Below are 25,004 nucleotides of genomic sequence, written 5' to 3' on the forward strand. Positions count from 1 at the left end.
CACCAGGTATGGAATAGTCTAAACTAAAAAATGTAAAACTGAAATTTGCTGGTTTTATTTTGTCCCCCCCAAATATATCTTATTGTAAAACGTAGGATATCATTACAGGGTAAATGGTCCACTAAAAAAAAAAAAAAAAAAAAAAAAAAGGCAAACTCTTAATTTATGTAAAAAAAATAAATAAATAAAAACTGAGTTCCACCTATTTACATAACCAGCCAGGTTTAAAAAAAAAAAAAAAAAAAAAAAAAAAAAAAAAACAGCCTAGTCCTACCAAGGTGGAAAGAAGCACCAATTTTGACACTCCGGGACTACTGGTACCTGCCTCTTCCCAGTATGCCTGGTGCAGTTGGTACTGTGGTAATTTTTTTATTTATATATTTTTTATAATTTTTTTTTTTTTGGGGGGGGGGGGGGGGGGGGGGGGGGGGGTTAGGCTTTGCCATGTTATACTGGCTAACACTAAGCCCCACCTTCGTCATGGATGTCATCTATCAAACAGCTTCCACTACTAAGCCTGTAAAAAGAAATATATATAACACAACTGGGAAAAGTCTTTTATTAATAAAATACCATACACACACCACTCATTGACCATTTTATTTAAAAAAATAAAAAAATTTGTCATCAATGTAGTGTCCACCAAATCCAAAGCAGTCCTCTGGATACTGATATCTGAAAAGCATCATTTCGACAGGGGTCCTGCACCTGACCATATGCTGTATCTTGGCAGATGCTGCTTACAGTCTAGCACACAAAGGGTTAAGTGAGGATAGATGGCATGGGGAGATTAATTTCACACTGGACCCATTCCAGCAAGGAGGGGGGAGTGTTCATACTCACCACCGACATCTTCTACCTCAGTGTGCCAAGCTCTGGTGAGGAATGAAGTGTGCCAGGCTCTGGCTGTTCAAAGATGGCATCAGCTAAACAGGGGCTAAGCGGAGCACCACTGCAGCCGCTGATTGGCTAACATACCACTTATGCAGCGTCATGTCAGCCAATCAGCGGCTGAAGCATTGTCGCAGCTAAGCCGCTGAGGGAAAGATGATGGGAAGACAACCAGAGGCTAATTTAACTCTTCACACTCACACACAGGCTTAGTTTAACCCCCTGGGGACCAGACTGTCACTTCTTCCCTACCCCATTTGAGCACAGTCTGACCCAAAGAAGGTTCCGTTACCCCCTGGCAACCAGACTGTGGTGTTTTCTCCACAAAAAAGTTTAAGGCCACTAAAACAAGCAATGCATATATAGCCTACAGTGTTTTTGTTTTTATTTTTTGTGTGTGAAGCAGACGACTTCTATTGAAGTCTATGGGAGAAAAACAACAGTTTGCAGAAAAAAAAAAACCACACCCTCAGCATGCTGTGTTTTGACAAACCTGCCACAGAACGCCACCCAAAAAAAAATGGCATGTATGCAAGGCATATCCTGAACTTTCATTTAACATCTGTCCGCTGCATTTTTTGCAAAAATAAATAAAATGATATGGCATTTTTCCAAAACTTTAAGGCAGTGTGAAGGCAGCCTGAAGGTCTTATTACACCAAACAATTATTGGCCATACTAGGCCAATTAACGACTACTCTGGCTGATAATCATTTGGTGCAACAGGACATGTTAAAAGGAATGTGTCACAAAGAAAAAATAAAAAAAAAGTGGAAAGTGTTGGAATCGCATTTTTTTTGTTTTGTTAATTTGTGTTTTTTATATATTTTATATATATTTTATATAAGTAAGGAAATATGAAAAATTAACTAATTTTTCATATTTCCCAGTGATGGCCACCAGGGGGAGCTCCAGCAGGAAACCACTCATAAAAAGTAACCTGAAATACAGCAGTGCTGAAAAAAGAGGCAGTCTCTGCTCAACTGCTGTGACATCATCACCTCCCCCGTCTTTTCACAGAACAAAAGAGGCGAAAGGAGCAGTGCCATTTTGTTGTTGTCTGTATAGAAGTACAGATAGGCCCGGATTGGTAATCTGGCGGAGCGGGCGAATGCCCGCTGGGCTGCCAGGATTACCAATCAGAGGGGCAGCTGGTCCCCGTGCACACTTCCATCGGCCCCTGCAGTGGTTGAGAGAACAGCGCTGCTGGCCGCTGCGCTGTTCACTCATACTCTGCCAGATTAGGATGGGCCGGCATATTCCTCCGCCCCCCCTCCCCCCAGAACAAAGGGCCGCTCTGCTCCTTTAGTAGTACCCAGGTGTTGTGGAGGTGCCGCACAGGCATGTCTGTCTACTACAAACTTCTCTATGGCAGCTGACGTCATTTCCTGGACGCGCTGCAAAGAAGGGGGACAGAGGAGAAGACGCTGCAGCACAGGAGGGGGACTGAGGGGTAACTCAGAGGGGGCCTCTTGCTGCTAATAACAAACAGCACTGCTTGGTGAGAATTTTCTTCCCACCAAGCTACAGCCGAAGCCTGCTCTCTCCCCCTGTGTAAGGACGGCAGCCAACTCTCCCTGCCCCCACACAGGGACTTCATCATCTCCTTCCTGCTGAGCTCTGCTGTCGGTGCAGGGAGGAAGAGGCAGGGGAGCACCAGCTGGCTGTGAGGGAGGACCTGTCACATCCTGACATGTAAGGAGCTTATTGATGGAGAGTAAGTGACTGTTTCTTTTCTTTGAGTGTGAGTGCATATGTTATATATAGTGTATATCTATATGTATATCAAGTATGCAATGTGCACAGTATGTGTATTGTGTGTGTAGGGATTTCTGTATGTATAATGTGTGTGTGTATATATGTATGTATGTAATATGTGTGTGTATATGATATATGTATGTACTGTAAGTGTGTGTATATATAGTGTATGCATGCCTCTTTAGCATGTTTATGATATATGCATGTATGTATGTACAGTATATATGTGTGTTTACATGATATATGTGTTATGTACAGTGTGTGTGTGTATATAGTGTATGCATGCCTCTGTATTATACTTATGATATATGCATATATGTGCAGTAGGCATGCAGTATAATGTATGTTTGTACAGAATGTGTTCATCTACTTCATGCAAAAACTGTGTCTTTTTATTCTGACATATTGCACATACAGTATTATATATATTTTGTATATGCAATGTGGTAGAATATGAAAACACATTTTTTGCATGAAGGAGATGCTGTCCTAGTGTATAGTGTACATTGTGTGACAGGGATGCCATGGGTTGGTTGTAGTGCAGCCAGCCCAGGGAGTCTGCAGTATACAGCGCTACCAAAGTGTATTCTGCCTGTATTAGAAAAATCGTGCTGCCACGTGACCATACACAAATTGTAGGGTTTGCACAATCTGTTTAATACCGGCTACATGTGTACGTATGTATGTATGCACAGTGTGTGTATATATGATATATGTATGCACAGTGTGTGTTGTGTGTTTATGATGTATGTATAGCATGCGTGATGTGTGGATACAGGTGAGCAGCACATCCTACAGCACTTACACCACTGCAATAATCTGTATTTAAAGGGAACCAATCAGCACAATCTGATATGGTTCCCTGAACTGCTGTATACAGCTCCTGCAGCAGCTGTGGCACATATCGGCCACGGCTGCAGCAGGAGCTGTATACCCGGAAAAAGCACTTTAATCCCCCGGGTGCATGACAGGCACCGGTGGGGAGGTAGTCATCTGGGCGGCTCCCCACCCGGATCTAGTCACCACTGCCTGTCAGCGCGCTCCAAGGAGATGAATGACAGGCAGAGAGGTCCCTTACTGGCCTCTCTGCCTGTCAATCATCCCTACGAGCGCACTGACAGACAGAGAGCGGTGCCTTGATACAGGCAGGGAGCAGCCCAGATGACTACCTGTCACGCGCCCGTGGATTAAAGTCCTTTTTTCGGTTATACAGCTCCTGCTGCAGCCGGTATGTGCTGCGGCTGCTGCAGGAGCTGTATACAGCAGTTCAGGGAATCAAATCAGCCCAATTGGGCTGATTGGTTCACTTTAAAGGGAACCTGTCACCCCCCGTACCGGGGTGACAGGCTCCCGACCCCCCGTTAGAGACCCCTATACTTACCTCATCCCGCCGGGTCCCGCTTCTGGATTCGGTCGGGTCCCGGAGATCTCAGCCGCTGCAGCCCGGCGCGCGCGCTGAGAGATGAGTCCAACGCTCATAGAGAATGACAGGAGAGTCCAGCGCTCCGTCATTCTCTATGAGCGTTGGACTCATCTGTTAGCGCGCGCGCGCCGGGCTGCAGCGGCTGAGATCTCTGGGACCCGACCGAATCCAGAAGCGGGACCCGGCGGGATTAGGTAAGTATAGGGGGCTCTAACGGGGGGTCGGGAGCCTGTCACCCCGGCACGGGGGGTGACAGGTTCCCTTTAAATGTGACTAAATGTATGTAGGATTCCAGATACAAAAGTGCAGCACTTTCTTTCTGTGTAATAATATTCACAACTCTATAGTAAATCCCTGATACAAGACGCCATTACCATCACATAGAGCATTTGTTGGTAACAATGGTGTCGTGCATCATGGACCTGTTATAGAGTTGTGAATTTTAATACACCAGATTGAACTCTTGGACTTTTGTCTGTCAGGCTATGTTCACACACACTTTTTTGAGTCATACAGTAGCTGCTCAAAAAGTCCTTAATGGTCCTTTATGGTGTATGGCGTTCAATTAATTAAATTTGGTCTTAAAATGGCTGTTTGTGCACACATGTAGTAACTTTATGGTCATAAATAGAGATGAGTGAGCCTGGCCGAGGTTCGGGTTCATACAAACCTGAACCATTGGCATTTGAATTCCTGTTCCACAGAGGTAGAGATAGCACGAGTCACACCTGGAAAACAGCAATGCAATACAGCCTAGATCATAGGCTGTATCCCTGTTTTCCAAGCGGGACTCGTGCTATTTCTACCTTCCTAAAGGAACAAGAAGATAGCGGGATTCAAATGCACCCGAACCCAAACCTCGGCCAGGTTCACTCATCTCTAATTATAATCAATACTATAAAATTAAAAGGATTATCCAGGATTAGAAAAACATAGTTGTTTTCTTCCAAAAAGCGGGCTCAGGTTGTATGTGGTATTGCCGTGCTGTTTTTGGGAGAAAGCAGACATGTTTTATCTAATTCTGGATAACCCCTTCGCAAGGAGTGTCATCAGGAGAAGGGCACATTACATCCTTCTGATGACGCTCTTTGCAAGTGAAACTAGTTGAGGGGCTATGCAGCTTTTAAGATATCACTTGGTCATCAGTATTCTGTTGATAGTAGTCTGCAGCTACTACAGTATAGGCAGAGGCTGTGTAAGCCGCCATATCCATACACTTCATATACTGGTGACCTTGAGTGTATTTTTAATAGTGTCACATTCATCTTCATGTTAAACTTATACTTTTATCAGGTATTAATTAACAGTATGTTTTAATAATAGGGTCATGTCCAAGGTGTGAGTGGGCCATTGGCCCTTTTGTTAAGGGGGCCAAAAACACTTTGGCTGTATGGGGCTCCAAAATCCCTGTTGGCGGCCCTGCCTATACTATGTGGAGGCTCAGAGAGGACAATTATAAATGTTTACACTGGACTTGTCGCTGTCGCTTATATCTCCCCTGCACCTTTCTGCTGGGATCTACAGCTCTGTACCTGGTATGGACCTCATAGATTCCCTTTAAGTGCACTGACACTAGTAATCCATTGATGCTGCTGAAATACATAAATATGCAACAACAAATCCACAGCAGATTATGTTGTTTTTTTATGTGTTGATGGTAGGGTTCATATATTTAATGAAGTAGTGAGCAGAATTCGCTACAGCATGTTTAGAACACTGCTATCTATGATATATCGGGGGGGGGGGGGGGGGGGGGATATATGTTATGTGGGCTGCTGAGGTTTGAGTGCCAGGGCTGATTTTAAGTTCCAGTCCGGCCCTGAGTGCAGATACAACAAACGTGTCCCCAGCCAACTTCATAATACATCTCAGCTCTGCTCCAGATATATAGAAAATCTGGATACAGTCCTGCAAACTTCAGCAAAGAAGTGTATCCCACTTTTCCAGACATCCAGAGCAGAGCTCAAATGCAGCCAGCTGACAAGCCAATGGCTGTTCAAAGCACTTCACTACCATTAATTTGCTCCTCCCTGATGTACACACTGTCTGCAGGGAGATCCTACATGCACACTCACAGACAGCTCCTACATGCACATTCACACAGATACCTCAGCTACTGTAGAGTCCCTTACTACACACCTCAGCTGCTGCAGAACCACCATACTACACCTCAGCTGCTGCAGAACATCTTACCACATACCTCAGCTGCTGCTAATGGTCTGGGAGTTGAAATGAAAATCTTTGGCGGGTCATATATAAAACCCATCTCTATCATGTTTGCCTATGGCCACTACACTGCATCTGTAAATGTAATGCCAGGCAGTGTCCTGCCATTGGAAATGAAGGGGTTAACAGTGACTGCTTTTATCTTTATTACTCTGGTCAGTGTGAGACTTCTCTGCCTCCTCCACTCACTATCTCCTCAGGCCTGGCTCCCCCTGTCCCAGCATGAAGCACTGTACCTTTGTGCGTCCCCTCCCCCTCCTCCCGAACAGAGCTGAGTCCCGGCTGCATATCAGTCATAGCCCGAGCAGGAGGAGGTCAGTGATGGGCACAGTGCACCTTCTCTGGGGGCTCCACAAGTATGGCATATGGCTTCCTCTTCAGCTCCCTCTGTGTGTGAGCTACGCATGTCAGCTCTCAGCTACATTGTAGCAGACGGGACTGGAGCAGTCCATTGACAACTATGTACTGAGGGCTGCCATAAAGCAACTGTGTATGCGTCGTGCAGGGAGACATACAGAAATGCTATTGCAAATGGCAGCCCCCAGAGCAGCACATTATTGTTAATTTTACAAAACATTAAAACAGAAATCAAAGTCTAACTATTTTAAAGATATTATACAAAAATAATAAAAAGAAAAAAAAAGTGACACATTGTACTTTGGCTGATTGCCTTTTAAAGGCACTCTCCTGCTCTTCGCTGCGTATAATAGCTACGTGCCAGAGGTGACGAATGTGGGTGCGCTGTGACATCGCAACATCCCATGCCCACTAGATGTGATGGGGCAGAGGTGTGGCAATTCATCCCCGCCTCTCTTTGCTGTGGGGCTTTTTTTTAGTGTCTGACTGTTTGGGCCTTGCTTTTTTGTTTTTACACACACACATTAGAGAGAATGAATATGAATATATATATATATACATACACATACATACATACATACATACATACACACATATATATATACATATACACACTCACCGGCCACTTTATTAGGTACACCTGTCCAACTGCAGGTTACCACTTAATTTCTAATCAGCCAATCACATGGCGGCAACTCAGTGCATTTAGGCATGTAGACATGGTCAAGACAATCTCCTGCAGTTCAAACCGAGCATCAGTATGGGGAAGAAAGGTGATCTGAGTGCCTTTGAACGTGGCATGGTTGTTGGTGCCAGAAGGGCTGGTCTGAGTATTTCAGAAACTGCTGATCTACTGGGATTTTCACGCACAACCATCTCTAGGGTTTACAGAGAATGGTCCGAAAAAGTGTGCGGCAGTTCTGTGGGCGGAAATGCCTTGTTGATGCCAGAGGTCAGAGGAGAATGGGCAGACTGGTTCGAGCTGATAGAAAGGCAACAGTGACTCAAATAGCCAACCGTTGCAGCCAAGGTAGGCAGAAGAGCATCTCTGAACGCACAGTACATCGAACTTTGAGGCAGATGGGCTACAGCAGCAGAAGACCACACCGGGTCCCACTCCTTTCAGCTAAGAATAGGAAACTGAGGCTACAATTTGCACAAGCTCATCGAAATTGGACAGTAGAAGATTGGAAAAACGTTGCCTGGTCTGATGAGTCTCGATTTCTGCTGCGACATTCGGATGGTAGGGTCAGAATTTGGCATCAACATGAAAGCATGGATCCATCCTGCCTTGTATCAACAGTTCAGGCTGGTGGTGGTGGTGTCATGGTGTGGGGAATATTTTCTTGGCACTCTTTGGGCCCCTTGGTACCAATTGAGCATTGTTGCAATGCCACAGCCTACCTGAGTAGTGTTGCTGACCATGTCCATCCCTTTATGACCACAATGTACCCAACATCTGATGGCTACTTTCAGCAGGATAATGCACCATGTCATAAAGCTAGAATCATCTCAGACTGGTTTCTTAAACATGACAATGAGTTCACTGTACTCAAATGGCCTCCACAGTCACCAGATCTCAATCCAATAGAGCATCTTTGGGATGTGGTGGAACGGGAGATTCGCATCATGGATGTGCAGCCGACAAATCTGCGGCAACTGTGTGATGCCATCATGTCAATATGGACCAAAATCTCTGAGGAATGCTTCCAGCACCTTGTTGAATCTATGCCACGAAGAATTGAGGCAGTTCTGAAGCAAAAGGGGGTCCAACCCGTTACTAGCATGGTGTACCTAATAAAGTGGCCGGTGAGTGTATGTATGTATGTATGTATGTATGTATGTATGTATGTATGTATGTATGTTATATATATATATATATATGTATATATATATATATACACACACACACACACACACACACACACACACACATTAGTAAATACCTTGGATCTAGGGATGGGCGATTAATCGAATTAATTCGATTAATCGTCCAGAACGTTGAAATCGATTTGATTTTTTGTGAAAATCGTAAATTCGATTTTCACAAAAAATCATTTCGGGCTGCGGTGCCGGGGAGGAGCTGAGAGAAGGGGGGTTGCGGTGCAGGCCGGCGGGAGAGCCGTAGAGGGGCGGTGTGGGTGAGCGGGGAGAAGATGCTGGGTGGCCAGGCTGGAGAGGGGCGGTGCAGTGCCGGCGGCCTCCAGCCACTGACAGCGCCGCCGCTGATCTGCCCCCGCCCCCTCCACTGAGCGTCCCACTCCCCTCCCGGCCAGATATGGAGGTCCCGGGTCTGTGGAGGAGGAGGCCGCAGGGACTACAGTAGGTGGTGATCGCGGCGCTGCTCGTCCTGGAGCTATACAGCGGGATCGGGGGGCTCGCTGCAGACCCCCGTTCCCGCTGTATAGCTCCGTGACCCGCAGCTATGCGATCACCACCTACTGTAGTCCCTGCGGCCTCCTCCTCCACAGACCCGGGACCTCCATATCTGGCCGGGAGGGGAGCGTGTGTGTGGAGGTGAGAGGAGGAGGAGATGTATGTGCCCTCCTGCTCCAATCACCTCCAGCTGCACCAGTCACCCCCCAGTCCCCTCAGTGTCCCCCCAATCCCCTCATTGTTCCCTCAGTGTCCCCCCCCCCCCCAGTCCCCTTCAGTGTCCCCCCCGTCCCCTCATTGTTCCCTCAGTGTCCCCCCCCCCCAGTCCCCTTCAGTGCCCCCCCCCCAGTCCCCTTCAGTGCCCCCCCCCCCAGTCCCCTTCAGTGTCCCCCCCCAGTCCCCTTCAGTGTCCCCCCCGTCCCCTCATTGTTCCCTCAGTGTCCCCCCCCCGTCCCCTTCAGTGTGTCAACCCCCAGTCCCCTTCAGTGTCCCCCCCCAGTCCCCTTCAGTGTGTCCCCCTCAGTCCCCTCATTGTTCCCTCAGTGTCCCCCCCCAATCCGCTCAGTGTTCCCTCAGTGTCCCCCCCAGTCCCCTCAGTGTCCCCCCCTGTCCCCTCAGTGTCCCCCCCAGTCCCCTTTAGTGTCCCCCATTGTCCCTCCAGTCCCCCAGTGTCACCCCAGTCCCCTTTAGTGTCACCCCAGTCCCCTTTAGTGTCACCCCAGTCCCCTTTAGTGTCACCCCAGTCCCCTTTAGTGTCACGCCAGTCCCCTTTAGTGTCCCCCAGTGTCACCCCAGTCCCCTTTAGTGTCACCCCAGTCCCCTTTAGTGTCACCCCAGTCCCCTTTAGTGTCCCCCAGTCCCCTTTAGTGTCCCCCATTGTCCCTCCAGTCCCCCAGGGTCACCCCAGTCCCCTTTAGTGTCCCCCATTGTCCCTCCAGTCCCCCAGGGTCACCCCCGTCCCCTTTAGTGTCCCCCAGTCCCCTTTAGTGTCCCCCATTGTCCCTCCAGTCCCCCAGGGTCACCCCAGTCCCCTTTAGTGTCCCCCAGTCCCCTTTAGTGTCCCCCAGTGTCACCCCAGTCCCCTTTAGTGTCCCCCAGTCCCCTTTAGTGTCACCCCAGTCCCCTTTAGTGTCACCCCAGTCCCCTTCAGTTTTACCCCAGTCACCCCTCATCTATACCTGTACTACTACACCCCTTATCCACTATACCTCCACTCCTACACCCCCTATCCACAATACCTCCACTACTACACCCTACGTAGATGGAGGCACAAACATGATTTCCTATACTATATGGGGCCTCTGTTACACTGGAAATCAATACAGTTGTTGTCTAAAATATTAAAATAGTATCTGATGCTGCAGGGAGAAAATGTTCTGTTTATTTAGCAAAAAAGGAAAAAAAAAATCGAGATTTAAATCGAGAATCGTCAAAAATTTTTTAAAAAATCGAGATTTTATTTTTTGCCCATATCGCCCAGCCCTACTTGGATCTAAAAAAAATAAAATCATGGTGCAAATAATTACATCACATACAACCCCATAGAGGAAAAAATGAAATCATAATAGTCACAATAGGGCAAATCATAATTATTTCATCAAAAAAAATGTAAATAATTGGAAAACATAAAAATTGTATTTGGACTGTATAAAGGTAACTTGTCTGTTGTACCATAAAGGGGATTACACAGACACAGGAACATTTCACCCTATAAATAAAATGTATGGCATACTTCCAAAATTATTATGGTATATTGAAAGCCGGCATTACAAAAGTATACTTGTTCCTTAAATGGCACTGTAGATTGAAAAAATTTAAGTGCTATAGCTCTTAGAAGGCAAAAATGAAAATGCAAAAATGAAAATTGGCCTGGTCATTTTGTGCCATCATTAGAGCGAATTTACAGTACAGGAGATTCACCTTGTTATCTCTGCAATCTGCTGATCAGCCTGCTGCCTTTCATCTCGCTGCCGCTTCTCCCTATGTGCTGGTAAAAGCTGTAACCAGTCTCATGGGAAACTTCTCCCAGTGACCTGATTAGGAGCCTGCATTCTTACTACAGGGGCTCCGGACCCTCTTCTCACCAGGTGTCCTCTTCCTTATGTGACTGTTGCAGGCTAGGTCCAGCTTCTGAGGCTGCAGTCTGGTGCTTTCACTGACTGAGTTTCATCATTATTAAGGTGTTGGAAGGATGAGAGGAGAGGGAGGTCATCTAGATCAGAGGTCACATGTCTACACTATATATCCCTGCACTGTTTCTGGACACAGCAGTTCCCATTAGCTAATTTGTGGCAATGGCTGCTGGCATTTAGCACAAGTATTATGCTTTGACTTTCTGCTTCTTTTACCCAGATAGGGACTATCTGTATTCTGCTCATTGGGCTGCGGCACTTTGAAGTGTGCCAAACTGCCAAGTTAGAGTTTGTGCAAGAAAGTAGGTGTTTGTGCATGCATCTGTTCGTTTTTAAAGTTTGTTGAAAGGCTGCTGAGCTGATGGCTAAACAGCCAATCAGGAGGCTTGTAGACGTCACAGTTGCCCTGGCAAACCCAGCCATTCCCAGCAGTGGCATGACTAGGATTGGTCAGACAAGACATGTGACCCTGGTGTATAATAACGCCTGTCACACCTCTTGCCGCAGGTTAGTGTAGGGAAAGGTTGCTGCAGACAGGGAGAGCTAGGTGTACTGTAAAAATGACAGTAATATTTTGCAGCCTAACAGTAGGGTCATGCTTAGGAGCTGGTAGCTCAGAATGTCAATGGGAAATGAGGAGGGCTTGAAAAATAGCCACAGAATAAAACCTCTGTTGCCAAAAGGTTGCCGATTCAGGAAGGGATAGAATGGCCTGAAAAGTGTCCTAAAAAGTTGGATTGTCTGCCGAGGAGCTGGTGGCTGTGGGAAAATTATTGAGATAGGAAGAGGGGGTGAAAACATCCACAGATTCAAACCTCTGTTCACACTATTTCCCGTTTGCTGATTGCAGACAGGGATTAAAAAAAACCAAAGGCCTGAACAAGTGTCCTAAAACAGTGGGATCATCTGTGCTGAGGCTCTGGTGGCCCTGAGATCATCACTTAAAGGGGTATTCCCCCCAAGAGCTAAAAAAATAAAATGCTCCCAAACCTAGCTAGTCTTACTAACCAAGTCCCCCTGGGAATTTTGAGCCGTCTCCCGTCTTTCTAGCTGCTTCCGTTCCTGAGTTACAAGCTTTGTAGAAAGCCGAACTATATCCAACATGGCTCCAGCCAGAAAACTACATCTCCCATCATGCAATGCTGCCCAGCCGAGCGGTGTGCGCTGCCCAGCCGAGCGGTGTGCGCTGCCCAGCCGAGCGGTGTGCGCTGCATTACTGTACAGTAACTTATAATATCACATTCTGCAGTTTCTGAATGATTGTTTTATCTGTTCTACATGTTATTCAGAATAATAAATCATTATTTTTGGGTTGTGGAACCAATTGTCTGCATATCAGTGATTTCTTATGGGAAAATGTGCTTTGGTTTAAGAGTGGATTTGGATTACAAGCGCCGTCCCGGAACGAATTATGCTCATAATACAAGGCACCACTGTACATAAAATTCCATTATATATACAATATCCTTTACAAATCTTTAAAAGTTTACAATACAAAATTTTACCCCAACTCGTCCCCTAACCCCCTTCCCTTGTTGCTAAGAAAAAAAAAAAAAAAATTTTCTTTACACAACCTTCTTATTCCACAATGTAAACTTCAATTACTGCCTAATTCATCCTCCCATTTCCCTCTGCTCTTAAAAATGTTATTTGCTCTGCAAATAATTATACACTGTGGATATGATCTTTTAATTAATTGCCCTCTAATTCTATCAATGAGGAAACCAGAATTAACAAAATGGGTGCCCTTGTTACCAACCATCTTGCAAAGAATATTACTTTACCTATTTAATTGCAACCATGCTTCCTGGGGAATATTAAATTGAGGGTTTTCAACCAACTCAAAAAATGTACTATTCTTCCATTGGGTGAACCGATATATCTGGAAGGACAGAAACTATATTTTCACCTCCGGTACTCCAAATCCCCCTTTCCTTTTTGGGGCACTCAGATCTTCAAGCTCCATCCGAAACCTCCAGAGTCCTCAAATCAATGAATTGAACAGAATTCTTATACCGCTCAGATACTGATCTTGTGACCATATGGGTGCGGCCCCGAATAGGCACAGACATATCAACTTTTTCAAAATAATCCTATCAGCTTTTGTAATGTAAAGTTTCCCCCACATCCCTTTTTTTTAAACTTCAATTGCAGGTCCGATATTTGAATTCATTAAATCCCTTCATCGTTCTTCCTGTATGGGAGTAGAATATTTGCTCACTAGGTTGGGAATCCCTGATTCTTTACATGGTGTTCCCTGCAGCTGAGAGAAGCAGGGCTGCAAGTTTAAACAGCCACCCGCTTCTGCCTCTCTCTGGGAAACACCCTGTAAAGAAGGGGGATTCCCAGCATATTGACTTATCTCCTGCATTGCTGGCCCCACACCGTTCAGCTCTCCACCACAAATCATCACCCATCTCCGCAATCACCTATCTCCACTCCTGCCTCTCGCTCTGTTGCCGGGAACACAGAGCAAGGATTCCTGTCATAATGGCGGGGACCGCCGCTCTTTGCAGTAAGGCTGCATTTCACACATGAAATGTCTGTAATGGACTTCTCCCAATGCCTGGGCAGTATCTGTGATAAAAAGCTGGGGGGGGGGGGGGGGGGTGACTGTATAGATATGCGCCGTGCTGTAATGAATCAGCCGAGCGGCTCTGTCATTACAGCGCAGAACATATCTGTATAGTTTCCTCACTCCCAGCATCTTATCACAGATGCTACCGGGCGGGAGGGGGGGGGGGCTAGGGGGGAGTCCGTTACAGGCATTACACGACCGTGTTCCGTTTGGAACACGGAACGTGTGAACGCAGCCTAAGTAATGGTGGAAGATGCACCGCTACTTACTGCTAGTTTTTATGCTCTATGGGCCCATGGAGTGCAAAAAACAATTAATGAGATTTACAATGTTTGTTCTCTGAACAGATTACGTTCGAGAACAGAGATACGACTGTATTTACGTGTTTTGAGACTCGTTAATAAGTATATGTAGAAACTACATGTAAAAAATTATGTTATTTCTACATATACTGCACCTCCTGCTGCACCCCTGCGTGACATTTTTTTTTAGAAAAATTTAAGCTTGCCTGCCTGACTACTAAATTGAGGGAAATAGCACTATATGCGCATTTCCAATAATTAGTGTACATTAGGAATTTGTCTAACCCTCCTTATGTAATACATTTAAAAATACTCTGCCCTGGAGTTGTCCTTTAAAAGTAAATGTTTTAAAAGTGAAAAAAAGAAATTATCGTTGTACACTTTAAATTCTGCTTTTATTAGAGACAAAATACATTACTATTAAGAGTTCTTGATGAATTATCCGCTGTAGTTATTCTATCACAGCTGTATGATTTTTTTTATTTACTTTTTTTTTTTAAAGAAAGGTTTAAAAATTGTTTATAGATATGTTAACCTATGTATATAGCAAGATATTTACATTGGAATATTCAAGCTTGTTACGTAGCATGAGCTGCTTCTTCTTTCAGAGTTATCTCCATTCTGCATGGGGATCTTGAAGCATTTTTATCTGAGGGAAAAAATATGAAAGTTAGTGAAAATACAGTGGCTAAAACATGGATACAGCCATAGGCAGTTGTGAATATGTCTGCACCGATACACAGAGCAATAGTGTGGCTTAGCATAGCATACAGCCCCCCCTTACTTCAGAGAGATGTCAGAAACTGACTTGTTGTGCATGTTCCTCAAGTCCTTACGATTACAACGATTTGTAACATGTATAACTTTTATATTATCTTATGGCTTGTAAAAAATTCAAACCATTGTTAAATATACCTTCCTTAAAATCGCTCTATTCCCATGCTTATAGCGCTTTTATCCTTTGGTCTATGGGGCTGGGGCTGTGTCAGGTGTCATTTTTTGCGCCATGATGTTTACTTTCTATCGGTACCTTGATTTCGCATATACGACTTTTTGATCGCTTTTTATTACATCCTTTCTGGATTTGAGGAGACCAAAAATGCACAATTTTGCACTTTGGGATTTTTTTGCGCTTACGCCATTTACCGTGCGAGATCAGTAATGTGATTAATAGTTCGGGCGATTACGCACACGGCGATAGCAAACATGTTTATTTATTTTTATTTAAAACATAGGAAAAGGGGGGTGATTCAAACTTTTATTAGGTCTTTTACTAATAATAACATTTTTTTTTTTTTTTTTAACACATATACTAGAAGCCCCCCTGGGGGACTTCTAGTATGTATTCACTGATCTCTCATTGAGATCTTTGCTGTATAGTTATACAGCAAAGATCAATGAGATCGGCACTCGTTTGCTTTCGGCCGAAAACAAACGAGTGCCGAGCCGGGGTCAGCGCCATCTTGGGGACATATGACGTACGGGTACTGTCCCTTTAAGAGCGGCTTGGGTACCTCAGCTCTGCTATTTTACTGACTGAACTCTGCTACTTATAATGGTAAAGATCATTGCTTGGTTACCATGACAATCTTACTCATGTCAGTGAGACAAAATCGTTAAGGACCTTCCATATATTGCATCTTCTATTGGCTAATAGTGGACATGTGACGGTGTGATACATTGCCTGACAAGACCTTAGAGTTCCTATTAGCTGCTATATTTCAGCTATTTGCATATGTGCTGTGAATGGAGTCTGTGCCCAAAGTATTAATCGCAGAAAGATAGCTGGAAGAAGAAATGGAAAAAGAAGAATACGGAATACAATATAGTGCTTTTCAAGCACTATAATTTAAGTAGAAAAGGGCACCTGGGTAGGCATGTGCCCTGTCTCCAATACTGTTTGGAATGGCAAATGAGCCATTAAAAGGATTAGTGGGTTTGGCATGAGAAACAAGGAGGACAAATTAAATTATGCAGATATGTTACTTTCCCTGGAGCACCCAGAAAAATCAATGGGGGGTGATGGAGATATTTGAGATGTGTGGTTCTTTCCATAAATTGGAATAAGTCTATTTTGATGCCGCTTTAGGGCCCATTATGTATGTTGCAGGAGGACTAGTTTAGGAACATAAAAATTCTTTAAAAAAAAGGCCATTGTTTTAGGTACCTAGGAGTCCAAAAAGCTAGGGACAAACAGTTTTCATGGGAATAACACAAAACCATTAATGAAGGCCGTAAAGCAAAAAAGGTAGAGATTCATATTGATCTGATCCAACTAATTATTTTCGGCCACACATCGACCTGTGAAAACAGTGTTGTGCGGGTCTGGCAGAAGAAACGGACATCACCGATATGTATATGAATCTATTCGTCACGGGGGGCGCGAGCGACAATCTGCAAAATTAGCGCTCATTTGCAGTGCCTTTACACGATGCAATAAATTAAGAGGCCCGGGCTTCTCAAACAATTCTTGTATCTTTTGTGGAGCCCGGAAAACTGACAGCACAGATATGTATGTATCTGCTATCAGTTTAATGATGACAAGCATTAGACTATACTTACATCCATGCTGCTTATGATCCAGCATGTCTCCTTCAGTTCAGCCACCACCTGTATCTTCAAGCCCCGCCTCCTCTGGCTGTAAATTATTCTGAAGAAGGCAGGGCCTGGAGATTCAGCCAGCAGCCGGACTGGTGCTGCATCACAAGTAGCGCGGATGCAAGTTTAGACTGCTGCTTGTAATCTTTAAACAGACAACACAGATACATACATATCTGTGCTGTCAGTTTTCCGGGCTTCACAAACAATACAAAAATCGTTTGCAAAGCCCGGGCCTCTCGATTTATGCTGTGTAAAGGTACTGCAGCTGTGTAAAGGTACTGCAAACGAGCACCAACCTTGTCAATTGTTACATTTGCTACATTGACAGAAAGCCACTACATGTTTTTTCAAGACATTTATCATAAATGTGTAGTTTTTTTTTTTTTGTGGGGGGAGGGAGGTGTTACAGTCACACGGGAATACAGATTTGGTTTCAAATTAGTCAACTTTGTAAGGTTTATGCAAAATGTCTTGTAATGTATTGGCTTTAAATCATGTACTTTTGTTTTGTCAGTAGGCTTTACAGGTTCATGCTTGGGCTGTACTTTAACAGGGTTCTTGAAGTAGTTGCAAACGCTTGGGCTTGGCATTGTTATCCAAACCCCAACGCTCTGCATTTGAGTCACTTCTGGCTGCAGAAAATGGATGCTGCAGCACAGGCTGTATACACGTTTTCCTGGCAGCCCTAGAGCGCCATCCATGTTCTACAGATGTGGGGAATCAAACAGGGATTAGCAGGGGGATACAGTCGCTTTAACCCCTTCTGGACCGGACTAATTTTAGATTTTGCGTTTTCATTTTTTCCTTCTGGTGCTTAAAAGGCCATAGCAGTTGCATTTTTACACCTACAGGCCCGCATGAGCCCTTATTTATTGCGTACACTAATTGTACTTTGCAATGACAGGCTGAAGTTTTGCATAAAATATGCTGCGAAACCAGAAAAAAAAATTATATGCGCGTTCAAATTGAAAAATAAAAAGAAAAGTAAAAAAATTAAAAAAAAAAACAATTCTTTTTTTTTTTTTTTTTGGGGGGGGGGGGGGGGGGGCGGCGCTTTGTTTTTACACAGTGTATCCTATGGAAAAACTGACAAGTCTGTACGATTAAAACGATGTGCAACTTGCATAACTTATTTTATTTGATGGCTTGTAAAAAATTCAAACCATTGTTAACAAATGTATGATCCTTAAAATCTATGGGGCTGTGAGCTCATTTTTTGCGCCATGATGTGTTATTTCTATCGGTACCTTGATTGCACATATGCAATTTTTTCATTGCTTTTTATTACAATTTCTCTGGGAATTGGGATTTTTTTGCGCTTACGCACACGGCGATACCATACATGGTTATTTTTTTTTATAAAATGGGAAAACGGGGGTGATTCAAACTTTTATTAGGGGAGGGGATTATTTATTAATAACTTTTTTTTTTACACACACACACACACACACACACACACACACACACACACACACACACACACTAGAAGCCCCCCTGGGGGACTTTTAGTATATGCACACAGATCTCTCATTGAGATCTATGCTGTATAGTTATACAGCATAGATCGATGAGATCACTGTTCTATTGCTTTTGGCTGCTGCAGCCAAAAGCAATAGAATGCAGAGCCGGGATCAGCGCCATCATGGCGCAGACCCCTGCTGGCACCAGTAGCAGGGATAGCCCCCCCCATGACAACGTCACGCGGGGCGACCTCCCCACTAGACCACCAGGTAGTGGCTGCAGTAAGTCTTCAGATGCAGCTGGCAAAGTTGACCGCTGCATCTGAAGACTTAATTCGCGGGAACGGCGATCGGAGCATGCCCGCTAATAGCTGCGGTCCCGGGCTACATGGGGGCTGTGATGGTTCCCGGGGCTGTGGCGGTTCAGAGCGGGGTTGCCACGCGGCCCTTGTGCGGGAAGGGGTCAATAAGTATGAAACTTAATGGGCTGAAGATTATTACAGTAACAGTGCCTTCATATATAAACACACACAAAAAAAACAACCAGACAAACCTTTTTCAATTTGTGCCACGATTAAACAATCATCATCTTCATCATTGTCATCATCCTCATCCTCTTCAGTGTCTGCTTGAAAGCCATCTGACTCCAATGTTGTTATCTATACCACACAGATTAAAAAAGACTCATAACAGTTTTGACAGGAGAATGACCCATCAAGAATACAGAAAGTTTAGCTCTGGCCTCATGAAATTCTCACATCTATAACTTAAATTTTTGGTTAACACAGCTGTATGAAAATGTTTTATGGGCCAAGGCATAGTCTCATAGTATAGTATACCTATAGTATAACTATATTTTTCTAAACCTTAACATCATACAGGGTGATACAAAGTTTGAATGATTTTATTTATTAATACCCTAGTGACCAGTAATGCGTGTTTAAAAAGAGGATGTACATCAGGTACATCCTCTTTAATTTGACCCACCGATACAACGGCTCCGTGGTCAGTTTTTTGATCCACGGGTCCCGGCCCGGTGCACTGGTGGCCGGCCCCCATTGGGAGGGAATTCCCTCCCCTCTATGACGCTGCTCCATTGATTCTAAAGGAGCCGCTGGGGTCGGCACGGCCAGCCTCCAGCCCTTGAGCATCGGCTCCGGACCCGTGAACAGAACGGTGCCATACACGGGAACTGGGCCACGGATCGAAAGGGTGCACAGCAATAGAAAGATTTTAGAAAAAAGTGCATGACTGCCTGAATCTCCTTTACTTTAACTATAACTGTTTGGTATACTCTCCTAAGGAGACTTACAAAGTGACAGATGTGGCAAAACGGTTACTACTTAAGAGTTTTAATTTTATAATACGTTTATTTTTATATGTTTTATTCATAAAATGAAAAAGGGGGCAATGGGCTGTCATGTTTAACCCCAGAGGACTCACTTAATGATCGAGACCCCGAAGTGTGACAGCAGAGGTCCCGATTGCTGTGCCGGACCTCTGTGCGGTCCGGTCGTCTTTCTGCTCAGTGAGTCTGACACAGGCAGGCTCTATAAGCAGAGCGCCAATAAACACTGATCAACAGTGTAAGCAATCTATTGATTGCTAGTTTAGGTCCCCCAAGGGGACTTCAAATGTGGAAAAATATTAAATAAAACAATTAAAAAAAATACCTCAATAAAAAATAAAATCACCTTCCATCCCATTATGGATATAAAACATATTAAAAATAATTAAATAAACATACAGTAGCGTACGTAATTGTCCAATTTATTAAAACATAATCTTTATGCTGTACAGAAAATGACGTAAACTAAAAGAGGGGAAAAAGCAGCAGGATTGCAGATTTATATATAATGGTGCACAGCAATAGAAAGGTTTTAGAAAAAAAGTGCATGACTACCTGAATCATGCGAAAAAGCACCAGAATTGCAGATAGATTTTATATTTTAGTGATCAAAACGTCCGACCTACACAAATATGGTAATAAAAAGTAAACATCACTAGGCAAAAAGTTACAACATAGTTTGTTTTTTAGGTTACAAACACACTTGGCGGGTCTGCAGCGAGTCTCCATGCTGCGTTTTTGCAGCGAGACTCGCTGCAGATCCCGGCCCTATGCTTTTAATGGCAGACAAACACGCAGCAGGGATGTACATCCCTGCTGCGAGTTTGTCTGCAGCCCACCCCATTAACCCCCCGGCCGCCGGAACTGATACTTCACCTGATCCCGGCTCCGGCGGTTCCCGATGTCTTCAGCAAGCCGGAGCGGGGACCAGGTGAAGTATATGCTCCAGCCAGCCGCCCGCAGCCCCGATCGCCCGATCGCCCTGCCGGGGCCAATGAAAATTGGCGCATCTGGGTCATCTTGGGCAGGGTCAAAAATTTATATTATACTTAAGTCCTCCTAGGGGACTAACATTTTTACATTACATCACTAACACTGATCATTGCTATGCCATAGCATAGTAGTGATCAGTGTCATCTGCGATCATTACATAGACGAGGGCGTGGCCTAAAACGTGCGTTGGGCTGTTTCTCGGCGTGAGGCCCACATGGTATACAGCCCCTTAGCTTATCTGTCATCCTCCATGTGTGATTTCAATCTTTCTATGTGATTTTACATGCTTCTTTTACCTTTCATTGTATGTCTGACACAATTTACCTTTCCTGTTTTGTTTTCTGCAAAACAGGAGTCCGTGGAGCCTCGGTTGCGAGTCTCAAAACACGGCTAGAGATATCTGGCTATCCAGTGTTTTGAGACTCACAACCGAGGCTCCACGGACTCCTGTTTTGCATATTTAAATTTTTGGGGGCATCAGTGGAGACTCTTGATTGAGTACTTCATTGGAATTTTTTTCACTGTTCTCCTTGAGTTCAGTGATAACTATGTTTTGTTGGTCGATTTGCTATTGCCCCAACTAGCCAGAATCCTACTCCACACTGACGAGGGGCAAAAACCCAGAAACGGCTGTCTGTGGATGGAAGCCTGCCTTGGCAAGCCCTTGTCATGATCGCAATACTCGCACCTTGAGTTAGACATTGACAAAAAGGGGCCACCCTGGTGTTTCCCTATTTATGTTCCAATACTCGCAACCGAGTAGGACTTAAAGGGGTATTTATCAGGGTGGTGTGGGGCTCTCCCTATCATGGAGGCACCCCGTGGCAACAGGCTAGAGATATCTGGCTATCCCGTGTTTTGAGACTCGCAACCGAGGCTCCACGAACTCCTGTTTTGCATATTTAAATTTTTGGGGGCATCAGTGGAGACTCTTGATTGAGTATTTAATTGGAATTTTTTTTCACTGTTCTCCTTGAGTTCAGTGATAACTGTGTTTTGTTGGCTGTTTTGTTTTCTGTTACACTTGCACTTTATAGTTACTATGGGACTTGCTGTGCCATGCATGCCTTTCTTTTAGATTTATTTTCAAACACTAATGGAATAAAGGAATTTTTTTATATGATGCACAAGGCAGTTCGCACTTTATATATATATGAATTTTCATGAGCTAACGTGTTTCTGGTATTCTTGTATTTAACCGTACGGTTCCCTCCCCCTGCTGCTATTGCCATTTTTTTTCTTTTTTATTATATTTACTATTCATGGTCTTGGCTTTTTTTTTTTTTTTTTTTTGAAACAATACTTTTCTCTACTAAACTTTGGGGACTCATGTGTTTCTTTGTATGGGGGTTTGGATCATTAAATAGAGCCTGCCTGTGACCGACACTCTGCATTGATCGCCGATCTGACTGCCAGGAGGAACGTAAGAGACCTCCAGCAGTCCGTCAGAACAATCGGAACCCCCCGCATTACACTGATCGGATAGTGACAGGAATACAGCTCTTGTCACTGACATTAAAATGCCGCTATCGCTGCCCTGCAGGGAATAATGGCGGGTAGTCAAGTGATTGTGGTAGAGAGACAGTCATTAACAGTAAGGACTCGGCTGGTCCCCATGTGCTATGAAGTGAGCTTACCTCATGAGCTCACTTCAGGGACGGAACTACCACTGTAGCGGCTGCTATGGAGCCCACAGAAACAGGGGGCCTGGTAATCCGGGCCCCTGGACTGACATTGCTTGCAGCACCCGGCGGCCGAGTGGGCCTTCTGGGGTGCTGCAAATTGCCTATGAGCTATTAGGGATCTGGTCCTTAAGGAGCTTTGATTGGCAGGGTAAAGTGCCATTGGCTCTTGCAAGCACCTGCACCACAGGGCTGTGTCCTCCACGGTCAGGCTGTGTCGTCTCCGGCTGTCACCATGTAGTTACAGGGCAGCCCGGTACAAGCCAGCAATGTCATATGTAAGTGGATTGCCTACATGGGGAGAAGGAGTTAATTTACAATAGATTGCCTACATGAGAGGGGGTGGCACTAATTAAAGGAGAAAACTATATAGGAAGGAGATGTAGTAACTGCCAGGGTAGATGACTACATGGGTAGAAAGGGGTCTAACTGAGAGGAGATGCCTGGGGGGGGGGGGGGGGGCGCGCTAACTAAAAGGGTAGATGTCTACGTTAGGGGCTAACTACCATGGGAGATGACTACATAATGCGAAGTGGCTAACTACCAAGGTGGATTATCTATGGGTTGGATGTCTAAGGGTGAGGGGTGAGTTCTAACTACTGGGGGAATTACAAGGGGTATACTACATACGGGCGGGCTTACTTCTTGGTGGTTATTTCTAAGGGGATGCTTACCTACCAGGAAGACTAACTATGGGGTAAGGCTGGACAATTAATCAAATGAATTTGATTAATTCGCCCAGAACTTCGCCCGGTGCTGTGTGCGGCGCTGTGTGGCAGTAGCAGGCGTGCAGTGCTGTGTGGGGCAGCGACGGGCGGTCAGGTGTGTGCCAGCAAACAGGACGTGGGGAGACTGCAGGAGGTGATCGTGCTGCTGCGGGAGCTGGAGCTGTACAGCAGGATCAGGGGTGGCAGTGCAGACCCCCGTTACCACTGTACAGCTCCTGTAATTGAAGCAACGTGATTACCTTATCCTGCAGTTTCATCCAGAGACCAGAACCTGCGTGTGTGCCGGGGTGAGAGGAGGGGGGAGGGAGAATGTGCTCAGCTGCCCCAATCCCCTTCAGTCACCGCCAGTCTGCCACAGTCCCCCTCAGTCACTCCCAGCTGCCCTATTCCTCCTCAGTCTCCCCGAGCTGCCCCAGTCCACCCCCCCCAAGTCTTCCTCAGTCACCGCCAGTCTGTCCTAGTCTCCCTCAGTCACCCCAAATCCCCCCCTCAGTCACTCCCAGCTGCCGCATTCCTTCTCAGTCTCCCCAAGTTTTCCCAGTCCCCCTCAGTCACCTCCAGTCTGCCCCAGTCCCCCTCAGTCACTCTCAGCTCCCCAAGTCCCCTTCAGTCACCCACAGGTGCCCCAGCCCCCCTCAGTCACCCCCAGTCTGCCCTTGTCGCCCCAATCTGCCCCAGTCCCCTTCAGTCACCCCCAGCTGGCCCAGTCTCCCCTCATCTATACCTGTACTACTATTACACCCTTCATCTATACCTGTACTACTAATACACCCCTCATCTGGACTTGTACTACTATACCCTTATCCACTATACCTCCACTACTGCACCCTACCTAGATGGAGGCACAAATAAGATCTCCTATACTATATAGGGACACAGAGTGGCACATATTTGGCAAAGTTACTTATATGGGGTGCAGAGGGGGCTTGTCTACTGCATGGGGGCACAGGGGGAGCACTTTTACAGTGGGAAGCAATACAGTTGTCTCAAACCATTAAAATAGTATCTGCCACTGCAAGAAAAATGTTTTTTAGCAAAAGAGAAGAAAAATAGAGATTTAAATCGAGAATCGTCCAAAAACTTAAAAATCGAGATTTTATTTTTTGCCCATATCGCACAGCCCTACTATGGGGGAATTACCTACATAGGAATACTACATACTGACGGGAGGTTTCCTGCACAAGGAGGCCTAACTATTATACAAATGAACAGAGGAGGGCCTAACTATATGGATACAGAGTGGACTAAGCACTATGTAAGGGCACAGACAGGGCAATACAAATGTGGAGGTTGATGATGGTACATGAGTGAGGGCCTGAAATGTTTTTCTGGCAGATTCTATGGCGATGAGACCAGACAAAGATGATTAGGGCATGGAAATTAGGGCTATGTTCACATATGAAGGAGTTTCATTGCAGTACTGCACAATCTTCACAAAAATGATGCATTAAATGATGCTAAACGGCAGAGAGGATCAGAGCCGCCACTGCCAATCCCACCTGGACAAAAAACTAAGCATAAACAGTATATCCCATGTAAGATATCGGATTAAGTCCTTTTTTGTGGAGCTCAAGGTCAAAGAAAAAAAGAGGCTCGATTATAATACGTGATGAAGATTTATAAATTTTTTTTAAACTACCTATAACGCCGATATTGGAATAAAGTAAAGACATTTTTGAATTTACGGTGTGCTCTGTGGGTGTTTCAGGTAGAGAATACAGGGTGCTGTGTGTGTGGGACCACAATGACATGATAAAGTACTGCAATTAATTCAGTAACACAATGAAACTGCAATGTGTGAACACAGCCTAGAAGTTCAATGGTTTAGGGCGGGGAATTGGCAGAGTGAAGGACTGTGATGAACAGTTGAGGGAAAGCATTGCATTCTGGAACCTGTAGTACTGTGTACAACTGCTCAACCAGGAAGTACAGCCACAAATTACAGAACAAAAAAACAACCCAAAGCAAATGGATTTTGGTAGTTTCAAAACTAGGTTAGACAGGTAAGCAATGCTATTTGCTTCTACAGCTGTTTTTTTTTTTTTTTTTTTACCTCTACATGGAGTTCCCCTTTATAAACTTGGGAATGCTTTTACATATCCTAGTGATTCTGGAGATTGTTTACCTGTGACATTCTACTTTATATACCT

At 44.9% G+C, this 25,004-nt stretch overlaps 1 protein-coding gene across 1 annotated transcript in view; it reads right to left on the reverse strand.

Annotated features, from left to right (window-relative positions):
* Nucleotides 1–14,440: 14,440 nt before the first annotated feature.
* Nucleotides 14,441–25,004, reverse strand: part of CHAF1A (chromatin assembly factor 1 subunit A) — a 157,977-nt gene continuing 147,413 nt past the window's right edge. Inside the window, 2 exon segments of the mRNA XM_069964527.1 lie at nt 14,441–14,691; nt 18,657–18,762. Of these exon segments, the coding sequence (XP_069820628.1) occupies nt 14,621–14,691; nt 18,657–18,762 (177 nt within the window). The 3' untranslated portion in view covers nt 14,441–14,620.

This window comes from Dendropsophus ebraccatus, chromosome 3 (genome assembly GCF_027789765.1).
Source record: "Dendropsophus ebraccatus isolate aDenEbr1 chromosome 3, aDenEbr1.pat, whole genome shotgun sequence".
Classification (NCBI taxonomy): Eukaryota; Metazoa; Chordata; class Amphibia; order Anura; family Hylidae; genus Dendropsophus; species Dendropsophus ebraccatus.